The 16,220-nt window shown below is 39.6% G+C and overlaps 3 protein-coding genes across 3 annotated transcripts; all 3 read left to right on the plus strand.

The window, feature by feature from the left end:
- Positions 1 to 338: 338 nt before the first annotated feature.
- On the plus strand, positions 339 to 2,382 carry LOC308107602 (uncharacterized protein). Its single transcript, XM_080460013.1, has 2 exons — positions 339 to 427; positions 1,248 to 2,382. Exon 2 carries the CDS (start codon positions 1,257 to 1,259, stop codon positions 2,130 to 2,132), a length of 876 nt encoding a protein of 291 aa, XP_080316139.1. The 5' UTR covers positions 339 to 427; positions 1,248 to 1,256; the 3' UTR covers positions 2,133 to 2,382.
- Positions 2,383 to 3,857: 1,475 nt separating this feature from the next.
- LOC308107359 (uncharacterized protein) lies at positions 3,858 to 5,601 on the plus strand (the record flags this gene model as incomplete). Its single annotated transcript, XM_080459679.1, has 2 exons — positions 3,858 to 3,895; positions 4,717 to 5,601. Exon 2 carries the CDS (start codon positions 4,726 to 4,728, stop codon positions 5,599 to 5,601), a length of 876 nt encoding a protein of 291 aa, XP_080315805.1. The 5' UTR covers positions 3,858 to 3,895; positions 4,717 to 4,725.
- A 6,027-nt stretch (positions 5,602 to 11,628) lies between these two features.
- Positions 11,629 to 13,710, plus strand: LOC308107785 (uncharacterized protein). Its single transcript, XM_080460275.1, has 2 exons — positions 11,629 to 11,743; positions 12,576 to 13,710. Exon 2 carries the CDS (start codon positions 12,585 to 12,587, stop codon positions 13,458 to 13,460), a length of 876 nt encoding a protein of 291 aa, XP_080316401.1. The 5' UTR covers positions 11,629 to 11,743; positions 12,576 to 12,584; the 3' UTR covers positions 13,461 to 13,710.
- Positions 13,711 to 16,220: the final 2,510 nt, after the last annotated feature.

Consider the following 16,220-nt stretch of genomic DNA (forward strand, 5'->3'; position numbering starts at 1 on the left):
AGGATGAACTATTCTCAGTCCAGTAAACATTTATTCATTTGAAACCAGAAAAAAAGTGCAGAAGCTGCTGGATGTAGACCAGACCAGCATGAGGAAGGTTAATTTCTCTGTCCAAAGGAAAACAAGGTGGCAGTCATTCTAAGGAAGTTACTCAGAATAATAATTAAAGATACTGTGGAATTCTGTGGAAAGAAGAGATGAAGTGGATAAAATTGATGATTGACAGTATGGGCGGTTTCACAGGGACTTCTCAAGAATTTCAAAGTGGTGATTTCACAATCAGCATCTGCGCCTTTTTCCCTATATAAAGACGAGTGATTCTGTGACAGAACAGCAGCATCCAGCAGCGTCCAGCAGCGTCCAGCAGCGTCCAGCAGCGTCCAGCCAGCAACGTCTACCTGACTTCAGACCAACAGTCTGTCTTTGCGTAAGTTTTCACCTGCTTACGTATTCCTTTGTTCCTCTTTGTGTCATTGTATCCTGGATGAACATGTTCTTCAGTGTCATTATTTTCACACACCATATTTCTTCAAGACCAATTTAAATATTTAATAAAAAGCATCTTGTGGTCTGATGTTTTAGATGTAAATAATGTGAATTTAAAACATTTGCTCGCCATTATTATTTTAATTGTCATCTTGTTTGATATAGAGTCATTTCATATTAAATATTCCAAAATGACTATAATCCATTTGTGGGATAAAAACAATGCAGCATCTTGGTGCATCAAATATTCATAATTATTTTTTCGTCTCTGCAACATGGAGACTTTAAAACGGGTCTTTTGTTGCAATAAGATTCAATAGTTCAGTGCTTTCTTCTTAACTATTTACATTGGATTTTCAAAATGTTCAAACACTGTTAGACACAATCAACATGTTTATTTTCAGAAATCAGTTGGTCCACAGCTGTGTATTTAAAATCTTTAGTCTCTTGGATTATGCACAACCAAAATAATATTTTATATTCTGCATGTTCACACTGAGTCACATCTCATGGTCTTAATTTTCATCTTTACCTTCATATCCTATGAACTAAAGCTTCTGATATAGACTTTGCATTGCTTTTGGTGCACATTGAAATGAAAAATAAAATAGTCTGCTTTAGGGAGCTCAGTTGGAATATATTCTTTAATACTTTACATGGAGATATCCTTTCAATCATGCAGAGGATGTTTCTTCATGTGTAAACACAAATTCTGCATGACCTAATGTTCACTCATGAACTTTTCACTTGTTTTGATGCAGGAACCAAAAATGCCCATCACTCAGATTGCCGTTTCCTTGAATGACATTGAAGAGAGTCAGCTCCGTGCTCAGGGGTTCAGAAAGGATGAAGTCAATCTGAACAAAGGAGCCGGAGGCAACAACATCCACCTCTGGTACAAAGATGAGAGCAGTGGCCAGTCTATCACCAGGATTCAGTTTTCATACACTGATGATATGGCAAAGGGTCTCTCTGATGCAGGGTACCGCAAGATCGACAAGAACCTCAACGCCGGAGCAGGAGGAGCCTGTGTCTACCTGTGGTACTACAAGGGTACCACAGAGGCTGATGCTGCCATCAGAGACCTCCATGTCTCAACTGACGCCACTGATGAAGCCCAGAAGGTTCGATTCGGCTGGGAGAGGCTGACCTGTGATCTGAACCATGAGGCTGGAGGAAACTGGATCTACCTGTGGGTGAAGAGAGAGACCCCAGTGTACATCAGTGACGTCACTGCCACCTCCACCTGGACCAGTGACGTCGACCTCTTGGAGAGAGGCTACACCCGAATGGATGACAACACCAACAAGTTTGTGAAGAACAACCGGGTCTACATCTGGTACCTTCTTAGCCCTGAAAAGCGGAAGGCTGTCAGGGATCTGCAGGTCTCCACCAATGAGGCCGAGTACCACAACATCCAACAACAAGGGTTCACTGTGGTCAACATGGATCTGAACAAGGGGACCGGAAGAAACGAGGTGTTCCTGTGGTACAGGAAGGATGGGAACGACCCCATCAAGGGCATGGGGATCATCACTGATCGAGCTGTCAAGCCGTATAAAGAGGTGGGGGCCGGCGTCTTGAAGATGACCCACGCCAGCAGCTGCTGTGGAAGTTACACCACCTTCCTGTGCTTTTACCGCTGAGAGCTGTGGTGGTGAGCGAGCTGAGCCTGCTCTCTGAGAATAATGCATCCAGTCATAAACAACCACTTTAATGAATGATTTGCTCTTCTTCAATGCAATAATGTCTGATTATTTTAACTCTAAAACTGTAGTGGATCATAAATCGTACCATGATTCAAACTGATTCAAACTGCTTAACATATTATCAAATGACTCATTGTGACTTTGTTCTCTTGACTTTCTGCTTCAATAAAAGGCTCATTTGCATTTGAAATATATTGTTTTTTGTGTTATTTCCATTGTCATTTTGATAAAATATTGAAATCCAACATAGTGGTTGGCACAGAGTAAAAGTTTTAATTACAACTATTCTCAAAAAGCATGCAGTTCATCACAGAATTTAAGAAAGGTAGTAAACGACTATTCATTGTAGGATCTCTGATTATATTCTTAATTGAGCTCTGCTTGAACCACACCCTCAAAGTGCCCATCCCCTGTGTTCTCTGGAACTGCTATATCCTGTGAATCTCATTTCATGTTAAATGGACTGGCATAATTGCATGGATTCTTTTGAATGAGCACGTTGTGACAGGTAGTTGGTTAAGACTGCTGATTCAGTCATTTTTCTGTTATCACTCTCACTTCCTATTAAAGATTAAAAGCACAGTTTGTAATATCACAAAAAACAAATCTGCGTATCTCTGGAACTTGGCTTGACTTTTCACCCCAGGTCAAGTCGAGCCACGCTTATTTGTTGGGCTTCTCTGTAAGAGGGCCCTGGAATGTATTTGTAGTATTTGTTGCTATATAAATAAAGTTGACTTGAAATGAATAGAATTAGAATAGCACCATTCATACTCATGGCAAGTGCTTCATAATGGCAAAGAAATACATCAAATTACATTAAAATCATAGACATAAAAGAAAATGTTGAGGGGGAAAAAAAACAACATTTAAAGATAAAAGACAATTAAAACAGTTTGAACGCCCAGCGCTTTGTAGAGCAGCAGTGAGATTTTAAAATCCAGTGTAGTGTTTTGAGGATCTGGTCCAGTCTCTTGGTGTTTGTCGGGACTCTGGCAGCAGCATTCTGGATCAGCTGAAGCTGCTTGATTTTTGTTCAGACCTGTACAAACTCTCGCTGGCTGAAAATGAAACATGAACAAGTATTTCTATGTCTGGTTTAGACACAAAACACTTTATTCCAGCTACTTTTTTCAGGGTGGTAACAGGCAGCTTTAGTAATAGCTTTTAAGTGGCGGATAGAATTCATATCTGAGTCAACAATTACACCGAGAATTCTAGTTTCAGCTTTCAATGACACGGATAATACATGGGACAATTAGGAATTGTTGACAGGATGAACTATTCTCAGTCCAGTAAACATTTATTCATTTGAAACCAGAAAAGAAGTGCAGAAGCTGCTGGATATAGACCAGACCAGCATGAGGAAGGTTTATTTCTCTGTCCAAAGGAAAACAAGGTGACAGTCATTCTAAGGAAGTTACTCAGAATAATAATTAAAGATACTGTGGAATTCTGTGGAAAGAAGAGATGAAGTGGATCAAATTGATTATTGACAGTATGGGAGGTTTCACAGGGACTTCTCAAGAATTTCAAAGTGGTGATTTCACAATCAGCAAATGCGCCTTTTTCCCTTTATAACGACGAGTGATTCTGTGACAGAACAGCAGCATCCAGCAGCGTCCAGCAGCGTCCAGCAGCGTCCAGCAGCGTCCAGCCAGCAACGTCTATCTGACTTCAGACCAACAGTCTGTCTTTGCGTAAGTTTTCACCTGCTTACTTTTTCCTTTGTTCCTCTTTGTGTCATTGTATCCTGGATGAACATGTTCTTCAGTGTCATTATTTTCACACACCATATTTCTTCAAGACCAATTTAAACATTTAATCATAAGCGTCTTGTTGTCTGATGTTTTAGATGTAAATAATGTGAATTTAAAACATTTGCTCGCCATTATTATTTTAATGCGTCGTCTTGTTTGATAATGAGTCATTTCATATCAAATATTCCAAAATGACTATAATCCATTTGTGGGATAAAAACAATGCAGCATCTTGCTGTATCAAATATTCATAATTTTTTTTTCGTCTCTGCAACATGGAGACTTTAAAACGGGTCTTTTGTTGCAATAAGATTCAATAGTTCAGTGCTTTCTTCTTAACTATTTACATTGGATTTTCAAAATGTTCAAACACTGTTAGACACAATCAACATGATTATTTTCAGAAATCAGTTGGTCCACAGCTGTGTATTTAAAATCTTTAGTCTCTTGGATTATGCACAACCAAAATAATATTTTATACTCTGCCTGTTCACACTGAGCCACATCTCATGGTCTTAATTTTCATCTATGCCTTCATATCCTATGAACTAAAGCTTCTGATATAGACTTTGCATTGCTTTTGGTGCACATTGAAATGAAAAATAAAATAGTCTGCTTCAGAGAGCTCAGTTGGAATATATTCTTTAATACTTTACATGGAGATATCCTTTCAATCATGCAGAGGATGTTTCTTCATGTGTAAACACAAATTCTGTATGACCTAATGTTCACTCATGAACTTTTCACTTGTTTTGATGCAGGAACCAAAAATGCCCATCACTCAGATTGCCGTCTCCTTGAATGACAGTGAAGAGAGTCAGCTCCGTGCTCAGGGGTTCAGAAAGGATGAAGTCAATCTGAACAAAGGAGCCGGAGGCAACAACATCCACCTCTGGTACAAAGATGAGAGCAGTGGCCAGTCTATCACCAGGATTCAGTTTTCATACACTGATGATATGGCAAAGGGTCTCTCTGATGCAGGGTACCGCAAGATCGACAAGAACATCAACGCCGGAGCAGGAGGAGCCTGTGTCTACCTGTGGTACTACAAGGGTACCACAGAGTCTGATGCTGCCATCAGAGACCTCCATGTCTCCACTGACGCCACTGATGAAGCCCAGAAGGTTCGATTCGGCTGGGAGAGGCTGACCTGTGATCTGAACCAGGAGGCTGGAGGAAACTGGATCTACCTGTGGGTGAAGAGAGAGACCCCAGTGTACATCAGTGACGTCACTGCCACCTCCACCTGGACCAGTGACGTCGACCTCTTGGAGAGAGGCTACACCCGAATGGATGACAACACCAACAAGTTTGTGAACAACAACCGGGTCTACATCTGGTACCTTCTTAGCCCTCACAAGCGGAATGCCGTCAGGGATCTGCAGGTCTCCACCAATGAGGCCGAGTACCACAACATCCAACAACAAGGGTTCACTGTGGTCAACATGGATCTGAACAAGGGGACCGGAAGAAACGAGGTGTTCCTGTGGTACAGGAAGGATGGGAACGACCCCATCAAGGGCATGGGGATCATCACCGATAGAGCTGTCAAGCCGTATAAAGAGGTGGGGGCCAGCGTCTTGAAGATGACCGATGCCAGCAGCTGCTGTGGAAGTTACACCACCTTCCTGTCCTTTTACCGCTGAGAGCTGTAGTGGTGAGCGAGCTGAGCCTGCTCTCTGAGAATAATGCATCCAGTCATAAACAACCACTTTAATAAATGATTTGCTCTTCTTCAATGCAATAATGTCTGATTATTTTAACTCTAAAACTGTAGTGGATCATTAATCGTACCATGATTCAAACTGATTCAAACTGCTTAACATATTATCAAATGACTCTTTGTGACTTTATTCTCTTGACTTTCTGCTTCAATAAAAGGCTCATTTGCATTTGAAATATATTGTTTTTTGTGTTATTTCCATCTTCATTTTGATAAAATATTGAAATCCAAAAAAGTGGTTGGCTCAGAGTAAAAGTTTTAATTACAACTATTCTTGAAAGGCATGCAGTTCATTTAAGTGGAATTTAAGTTCAATTTAAGAAAGAAAATTCCAAAGTAGTGTTTTTTTGCTATTTAATTGTAGATTGACAACAATATGGATTAAAGTGGGTGTTATATGTCATTATTTGTTAAATCAATTTAAAGTAAAAAAATTTTTACATCAAATATCTGATACTTTCAGACTCATCATGTACATCTCTCTGTTGATGATTGGCATTTATATGTTATATTTAACAATGTATATGTTATATTCAACTTTAATTAATGACAAAAGATTCTTATTAGGGGGCAAAAAGCCACATCCTTTGAAGGGGAGTGGCAGAGGCTGAAAGATAAAATTGAAATTATGAAATTATAATATATTCAAGTACATTTATTAGATATTGGTCAAATCTGATAAAAATAAAAAAACCAAAGTGCATTAAATAATCCATCACGAGAACTCATCAACAGTTACATGAGTCAGTGAGACCTCAATTGATGTCATGAACTCGCCACTGAAGATGATTGGTCAGTCCTCCCAGGGGCGGACACCTTTGGACTGCCCTGAACTCCTCCAAAAAGCATTCCTGTAAACAAATTTATAAATAAGCTTTCACCAGTGACAAGAAGCAGACGTTAAAGTCTGGCTTCTATGCTCACCTAGGTCGGCCATCTTGCTCCCATGACCTGACCTTCACTGGTAACCACCATTTTGGAATGCAGTTACTCATGGTCTGCCATTTTGATTTGCAGTTTCCGTCACACAACTAACTCACTTTCTTTCCATTTCTCTCTTGTTCTCTCTCCATCGCTCATAAACTCACACACACATATACACACACCAAGCTATATAGAGTTGGTAAGAATCTGTGGGTTTTGTCTGCTTTACTTTATTGTAAATAAATATAATTTAAGGAATCATAATTTCTGTCTTACTAATATGCACAAAGGCGAATGAAATGTCAACTCAGAAAATCTTGAGGCATGAACTTTGTTAATTGTTATTAATTCAACTGCTAATTCAAATGCCAAATAAAAAAAATGGTGTGTTTCATGAGACTTATATAAATGACTGGACTCTCTTTTTTGGTGAACAGGTGGTGTCCTGACTTTTTCAGGTGCATTTATTTTGTTAATAGCCAATAACTATCTTTGTCCATGGGTTGAATGATTCTGTATGAATGTGACAGATAGTAGAAACACAGCTAAATCAATATGATTCACTTTTTAATTATAATCCAGCACCATTTACTCCTGTTGTTGGGTAAACTCCAGCTCTCTATGACTCTAGTCTGGATGAAGTTGGTATTGAAAATGAGTGACTGTACATAACTTGGCTCATTAGGTTCCTTCTCCCAAAATTAAAAAGACTGTATTTGTTGGGTGGTCTAGTGACAATTGTTTAGGTCGAGGCTTCAATGTGTCCATGATTGATTGATTGTGTCTCTGTGTTGGACCTGTGATGGACTGGTAACTTGTCCAGGCTGTACAGGGTTGGCTTTAGTTTCCTTCAACCCAAGTCTGTATGGTAAGGAGTATTCATTACAAATTTAGGAAGATGTCAAACCCATCCTTCCCAGTAGTTTACAGTTGCCCAATGGAGTCTTCCAACATCCCAACAGGAAGCTGTTTGGATATGCAAATATTGTAAAAGTACAAGAACAAAAAGGTGCAGAACAAGATGAAAAAACACTTTACATACCGACATTATTGAAGACTAGACATGCTACTGAACTACATAAGTCATAATTAAAAATACATACTTGCACAATCCCTGAGGTTATAAAATGAACTGTAGTGATGAGGACGGATGGTAGTGTTTGTCTTTATGTTCCTGTAAGAGAATAGAAATCTGTTGAAGGGGAGTTGAAATGGGTCGAACCAACCTGCTCGAGTTGAAGTAGGTGAGTCAGGACATTGTCACAATTTTCCCTTCATTGTTGAGAGTGTTGGGGTTTATGGTTGGTTATTAGAATTAAATCACTGTAAGTAATAGATTACTGAAAGTAATAAATCACTGAAAGTAATTTATGAAAAATTGAAATTATTAATGGAAGTAAACGGTCATTTACTCATTAACAACTCCTAAAGTAATTGAGTAATTACTTAAAAAAGGAAAAAAATTAATAAATTATCAAAAATTATTTATTAATAAAAAAATTTTTAAATTTTCATAAATTTGTTATTTATGTATTAATAATCAATCGGGGCACCACTAGATAAACTGGAAATAGCTAATACCAAAATATCAGTCTCATTTGTAAAAAGTTTATTTAAGTTAGTTAATATTTCTGTGTAAAATATAACAATCTTAAATAGAATGGAAGGTGTGAGATCCGAGCACAGACTGTTACAAACCAGTGAATTGTCAACAATAAATACACAATAATCATCAAGAATCATACAATTCAGCTAACAGGCGTTTATTAATAAAAATGTATTAATTCATAAATAAATCATAAATCATCTCAGAAATCAACACATTCAAATAGCAAATGACATCTAACACGGAGATCTAATCTATTAAACAGCAAACACTATGTACAAAGAGTGTGTGTGTGTGTGTGTGTGTGTGTGTGTGTGTGTGTGTGTGTGTGTGTGTGTGTGTGTGTGTGTGTGTGTGTGTGTGTGTGTGTGTGTGTGTGTGTGTGTGTGTGTGTGTGTGTGTGGGGGGGGGGGGTCTGGAGTGAGTGGGTGTAATGACCTCGAACGTCCACCAGGCGGAGGCAGACGTCGGCGGGTCAATGCGGTGACTGTGACGACCACTAGTGGCGTGCGGCGGCACGCAGAGGGAGAGCGCAATGACTTGATGTGTCCACCAGGTGGATGTCAAGAGGGATTGCGATGACCCACGCGACCACTAAAGGCGTTTGACTCGCTCTTTCCGGGGATGCGGCGGTTGCTTAGCGACCACATAAACAAGACGTCCGTCGAGCGCGCATGCGCGAGGGCGGTCTCGGAGCGAGGCAGTCTACCGAGGACGTAACGAACGGGCGGTTCCGTTGGCCCGGTTCTGAGCACCGGAGTCCTAAGTGGAGGTCGGGACCTGCAGTTAGAACTCTTGTGATCAAGGCAGATCTGCTCTGCAGCAGATAACATGCAGTTGTGTGTGAGCTTATCTTGATCAGATAAGAGGAGAGCAGGGCTGCGAGGAGATCCGGGTTCGTGGAGAAAGGGGGAGAATGAGAGAGGAGGAAGACAAGAGAAAGACAGAGAATTCTGCAAGGCTCGGTTCTGAACCCTGGTTCCTCCACACAGAGCTCCCAGTGGGCCTGGAGCTCACTTGGACCTCTGGTTCTGACGTGGAAAACCAGAGTCCTGGACTTGGTTGGTGGGCGTGAACGCGCGTACACAAACATATGAGATGCTGCGGCCTTCTGAGCGGCACATTGAAACACATTGCATTTTCAACAGAACATCATTCTAACTATTCTCTGCCCAGACAAAAGCTCTCTCACCATCCGTGGTTTGGTGCTGTTGGTTCTGTTGGTTCTGGTAACTGGTTGTTACCGGGTCTGAATTCAGCATCCTGAATTCCGAGGCTTGGCTTCAGCTGCAGGAGTAGACAGCTGAGAGGATGATCTTGGAGAGGAGACGATGGCTCTGGTCTCCAGAATCCCCCAAAAACAGGAAAAATAGAGGAAAACAGAAGATGTGGTCCAAACTGGGTCCTGCTCGTCCAGCTGGCTGGCGTGGATGGTTCTCTTGGACTTACTGGGTGCTCTCTTCATCATCCTGAGGCAGAGACGTTTGTCTCCCTCGAAGGGTAGATTGAGAAGCAGAGAGAATTGGTTTGAAAAGTTTCACCAGTCTTGAATTACGGACCCCTGTGGTGTTTGGGTCGGATTCGACCATCCTCATTGGTTATCAACCTGGGGGGTCGTAAAACTGGCTCACTCCCCTGCTGTTTGATGGCCTGTTCATTGTCCCTGGTGTTTCTCCTCAGTCAGAGAAACTTCTGGAGGAGTACACTGGAATCTTCAGCCCAACAAGAGCATAAGAATTATTTCCTTCAACTGCTTGTTCTACTTCAGCACTTGACAGAACAGACACCGCCCGCTGAACACAATCAAAAGTCTACTCCAAAATCATTAGAGAATAGCTCCTCATTGTCCTGTGTGAACAACACAGTTACCTGATCCTGAGTAGCAGTAATCACACTTTGCAGTAACCGCTAGGTATAAATGATGTTGAGTTAAAAATCTTAAGATTTTAAAGTCAGTCAAAACTGAAGCCAAACATCTTCAATCTGTTTTTCCTACAGTTAACTGTTAACTGTGTGTGTGTGTGTGTGTGTGTGTGTGTGTGTGTGTGTGTGTGTGTGTGTGTGTGTGTGTGTGTGTGTGTGTGTGTGTGTGTGTGTGTGTGTGTGTGTGTGTGTGTGTGTGTGTGTGTGTGTGTGAAGGTAGTAAACGACTATTCATTGTAGGATCTCTGATTTTATTCTTACTTGAGCTCTGCTTGAACCCTAACCCTCAAAGTGCCCATCCCCTGTGTTCTCTGGAACTGCTATATCCTGTGAATCTCATTTAATGTGAAATGGACTGGCATAACTGCATGGATTCTCTTGAACGAATGCGTTGTGACAGGTGGTTGGTTAAGACTGCTGATTCAGTCATTTTTCTGTTATCACTCTCACTTCCTATTAAACATTAAAAACACAGTTTGTAATATCACAAAAAAAAAATCTGCGTATCTCTGGAACTTGGCTTGACTTTTGACCCCAGGTCAAGTTGAGCCACGTATATTTGTTGGGCTTCTGTGTAAGAGGGCCCTGGAATGTATTTGTAGTATTTGTTGCTATATAAATAAAGTTGACTTGAAATGAATAGAATTAGAATAGCACCATTCATACTCATGGCAAGTGCTTCATAATGGCAAAGAAATACATCAAATTACATTAAAATTATAGACATAAAAGAAGATGAAGGGAAAAAAAAGAACATTTAAAGATAAAAGACAATTAAAACAGTTTGAACGCCCAGCGCTTTGTAGAGCAGCAGTGAGATGTTAAAATCCAGTTTCGTGTTTTGAGGATCTGGTCCAGTCTCTTGGCGTTAGTCGAGACTCTGGCAGCAGCATTCTGGATCAGCTGAAGCTGCTTGATTTATGTTCAGACCTGTACAAACTCTCGCTGGCTGAAAATGAAACATGAACAAGTATTTCTATGTCTGGTTTAGACACAAAACACTTTTTTCCAGCTACTTTTTTCAGGGTGGTAACAGGCAGCTTTAGTAATAGCTTTTAAGTGGCGGTTAGAATTCATATCTGAGTCAACAATTACACCGAGAATTCTAGTTTCAGCTTTCAATGACACGGATAATACATGGGACAATTAGGAATTGTTGACAGGATGAGCTATTCTCAGTGCAGTAAACATTTATTCATTTGAAACCAGAAAAGAAGTGCAGAAGCTGCTGGATGTAGACCAGACCAGCATGAGGAAGGTTCATTTCTCTGTCCAAAGGAAAACAAGGTGACAGTCATTCTAAGGAAGTTACTCAGAACAATAACTGAAGATACTGTGGAATTCTGTGGAAAGAAGAGATAAAGTGGATAAGATTGATGATTGACAGTATGGGCGGTTTCACAGGGACTTCTCAAGAATTTCAAAGTGGTGATTTCACTATCAGCATCCGCGCTTTGTTCCCTATATAAAGACGAGTGATTCTGTGACAGAACAGCAGCATCCAGCAGCGTCCAGCAGCGTCCAGCAGCGTCCAGCAGCGTCCAGCAGCGTCCAGCCAGCAGCGTCCAGCCAGCAACGTCTATCTGACTTCAGACCAACAGTCTGTCTTTGCGTAAGTTTTCACCTGCTTACTTTTTCCTTTGTTCCTCTTTGTGTCATTGTATCCTGGATGAACATGTTCTTCAGTGTCATTATTTTCACAAACCATATTGAGTGATGTTTGCTTCAAGACCAATTTAAATATTTAATTATAAGCATCTTGTGGTCTGATGTTTTAGATGTAAATAATGTGAATTTAAAACATTTGCTCACCATTATTATTTTAATGTGTCGTCTTGTTTGATAATGAGTCATTTCATATTAAATATTCCAAAATGACTATAATCCATTTGTGGGATAAAAACAATGCAGCATCTTACTGCATCAAATATTCATAATTATTTTTTCGTCTCTGCAACATGGAGACTTTAAAACAGGTCTTTTGTTGCAATAAGATTCAATAGTTCAGTGCTTTCTTCTTAACTATTTACATTGGATTTTCAAAATGTTCAAACACTGTTAGACACAATCAACATGATTATTTTCAGAAATCAGTTGGTCCACAGCTGTGTATTTAAAATCTTTAGTCTCTTGGATTATGCACAACCAAAATAATATTTTATACTCTGCCTGTTCACACTGAGCCACATCTCATGGTCTTAATTTTCATCTATGCCTTCATATCCTATGAACTAAAGCTTCTGATATAGACTTTGCATTGCTTTTGGTGCACATTGAAATGAAAAATAAAATAGTCTGCTTCAGAGAGCTCAGTTGGAATATATTCTTTAATACTTTACATGGAGATATCCTTTCAATCATGCAGAGGATGTTTCTTCATGTGTAAACACAAATTCTGTATGACCTAATGTTCACTCATGAACTTTTCACTTGTTTTGATGCAGGAACCAAAAATGCCCATCACTCAGATTGCCGTTTCCCTGAATGACAGTGAAGAGAGTCAGCTCCGTGCTCAGGGGTTCAGAAAGGATGAAGTCAATCTGAACAAAGGAGCCGGAGGCAACAACATCCACCTCTGGTACAAAGATGAGAGCAGTGGCCAGTCTATCACCAGGATTCAGTTTTCATACACTGATGATATGGCAAAGGGTCTCTCTGATGCAGGGTACCGCAAGATCGACAAGAACATCAACACCGGAGCAGGAGGAGCCTGTGTCTACCTGTGGTACTACAAGGGTACCACAGAGTCTGATGCTGCCATCAGAGACCTCCATGTCTCCACTGACGCCACTGATGAAGCCCAGAAGGTTCGATTCGGCTGGGAGAGGCTGACCTGTGATCTGAACCAGGAGGCTGGAGGAAACTGGATCTACCTGTGGGTGAAGAGAGAGACCCCAGTGTACATCAGTGACGTCACTGCCACCTCCACCTGGACCAGTGACGTCGACCTCTTGGAGAGAGGCTACACCCGAATGGATGACAACACCAACAAGTTTGTGAAGAACAACCGGGTCTACATCTGGTACCTTCTTAGCCCTGACAAGCGGAAGGCCGTCAGGGATCTGCAGGTCTCCACCAATGAGGCCGAGTACCACAACATCCAACAACAAGGGTTCACTGTGGTCAACATGGATCTGAACAAGGGGACCGGAAGAAACGAGGTGTTCCTGTGGTACAGGAAGGATGGGAACCACCCCATCAAGGGCATGGGGATCATCACCGATAGAGCTATCAAGCCGTATAAAGAGGTGGGGGCCAGCGTCTTGAAGATGACCGATGCCAGCAGCTGCTGTGGAAGTTACACCACCTTCCTGTCCTTTTACCGCTGAGAGCTGTGGTGGTGAGCGAGCTGAGCCTGCTCTCTGAGAATAATGCATCCAGTCATAAACAACCACTTTAATGAATGATTTGCTCTTCTTCAATGCAATAATGTCTGATTATTTTAACTCTAAAACTGTAGTGGATCATTAATCGTACCATGATTCAAACTGATTCAAACTGCTTAACATATTATCAAATGACTCTTTGTGACTTTATTCTCTTGACTTTCTGCTTCAATAAAAGGCTCATTTGCATTTGAAATATATTGTTTTTTGTGTTATTTCCATCTTCATTTTGATAAAATATTGAAATCCAAAAAAGTGGTTGGCTCAGAGTAAAAGTTTTAATTACAACTATTCTTGAAAGGCATGCAGTTCATTTAAGTGGAATTTAAGTTCAATTTAAGAAAGAAAATTCCAAAGTAGTGTTTTTTTGCTATTTAATTGTAGATTGACAACAATATGGATTAAAGTGGGTGTTATATGTCATTATTTGTTAAATCAATTTAAAGTAAAAAAATTTTTACATCAAATATCTGATACTTTCAGACTCATCATGTACATCTCTCTGTTGATGATTGGCATTTATATGTTATATTTAACAATGTATATGTTATATTCAACTTTAATTAATGACAAAAGATTCTTATTAGGGGGCAAAAAGCCACATCCTTTGAAGGGGAGTGGCAGAGGCTGAAAGATAAAATTGAAATTATGAAATTATAATATATTCAAGTACATTTATTAGATATTGGTCAAATCTGATAAAAATAAAAAAACCAAAGTGCATTAAATAATCCATCACGAGAACTCATCAACAGTTACATGAGTCAGTGAGACCTCAATTGATGTCATGAACTCGCCACTGAAGATGATTGGTCAGTCCTCCCAGGGGCGGACACCTTTGGACTGCCCTGAACTCCTCCAAAAAGCATTCCTGTAAACAAATTTATAAATAAGCTTTCACCAGTGACAAGAAGCAGACGTTAAAGTCTGGCTTCTATGCTCACCTAGGTCGGCCATCTTGCTCCCATGACCTGACCTTCACTGGTAACCACCATTTTGGAATGCAGTTACTCATGGTCTGCCATTTTGATTTGCAGTTTTCGTCACACAACTAACTCACTTTCTTTCCATTTCTCTCTTGTTCTCTCTCCATCGCTCATAAACTCACACACACATATACACACACCAAGCTATATAGAGTTGGTAAGAATCTGTGGGTTTTGTCTGCTTTACTTTATTGTAAATAAATATAATTTAAGGAATCATAATTTCTGTCTTACTAATATGCACAAAGGCGAATGAAATGTCAACTCAGAAAATCTTGAGGCATGAACTTTGTTAATTGTTATTAATTCAACTGCTAATTCAAATGCCAAATAAAAAAAATGGTGTGTTTCATGAGACTTATATAAATGACTGGACTCTCTTTTTTGGTGAACAGGTGGTGTCCTGACTTTTTCAGGTGCATTTATTTTGTTAATAGCCAATAACTATCTTTGTCCATGGGTTGAATGATTCTGTATGAATGTGACAGATAGTAGAAACACAGCTAAATCAATATGATTCACTTTTTAATTATAATCCAGCACCATTTACTCCTGTTGTTGGGTAAACTCCAGCTCTCTATGACTCTAGTCTGGATGAAGTTGGTATTGAAAATGAGTGACTGTACATAACTTGGCTCATTAGGTTCCTTCTCCCAAAATTAAAAAGACTGTATTTGTTGGGTGGTCTAGTGACAATTGTTTAGGTCGAGGCTTCAATGTGTCCATGATTGATTGATTGTGTCTCTGTGTTGGACCTGTGATGGACTGGTAACTTGTCCAGGCTGTACAGGGTTGGCTTTAGTTTCCTTCAACCCAAGTCTGTATGGTAAGGAGTATTCATTACAAATTTAGGAAGATGTCAAACCCATCCTTCCCAGTAGTTTACAGTTGCCCAATGGAGTCTTCCAACATCCCAACAGGAAGCTGTTTGGATATGCAAATATTGTAAAAGTACAAGAACAAAAAGGTGCAGAACAAGATGAAAAAACACTTTACATACCGACATTATTGAAGACTAGACATGCTACTGAACTACATAAGTCATAATTAAAAATACATACTTGCACAATCCCTGAGGTTATAAAATGAACTGTAGTGATGAGGACGGATGGTAGTGTTTGTCTTTATGTTCCTGTAAGAGAATAGAAATCTGTTGAAGGGGAGTTGAAATGGGTCGAACCAACCTGCTCGAGTTGAAGTAGGTGAGTCAGGACATTGTCACAATTTTCCCTTCATTGTTGAGAGTGTTGGGGTTTATGGTTGGTTATTAGAATTAAATCACTGTAAGTAATAGATTACTGAAAGTAATAAATCACTGAAAGTAATTTATGAAAAATTGAAATTATTAATGGAAGTAAACGGTCATTTACTCATTAACAACTCCTAAAGTAATTGAGTAATTACTTAAAAAAGGAAAAAAATTAATAAATTATCAAAAATTATTTATTAATAAAAAAAATTTTAAATTTTCATAAATTTGTTATTTATGTATTAATAATCAATCGGGGCACCACTAGATAAACTGGAAATAGCTAATACCAAAATATCAGTCTCATTTGTAAAAAGTTTATTTAAGTTAGTTAATATTTCTGTGTAAAATATAACAATCTTAAATAGAATGGAAGGTGTGAGATCCGAGCACAGACTGTTACAAACCAGTGAATTGTCAACAATAAATACACAATAATCATCAAGAATCATACAATTCAGCTAACAG

This window comes from Lipophrys pholis (genome assembly GCF_963383615.2).
Source record: "Lipophrys pholis genome assembly, chromosome: 3".
Lineage (NCBI taxonomy): Eukaryota > Metazoa > Chordata > Actinopteri > Blenniiformes > Blenniidae > Lipophrys > Lipophrys pholis.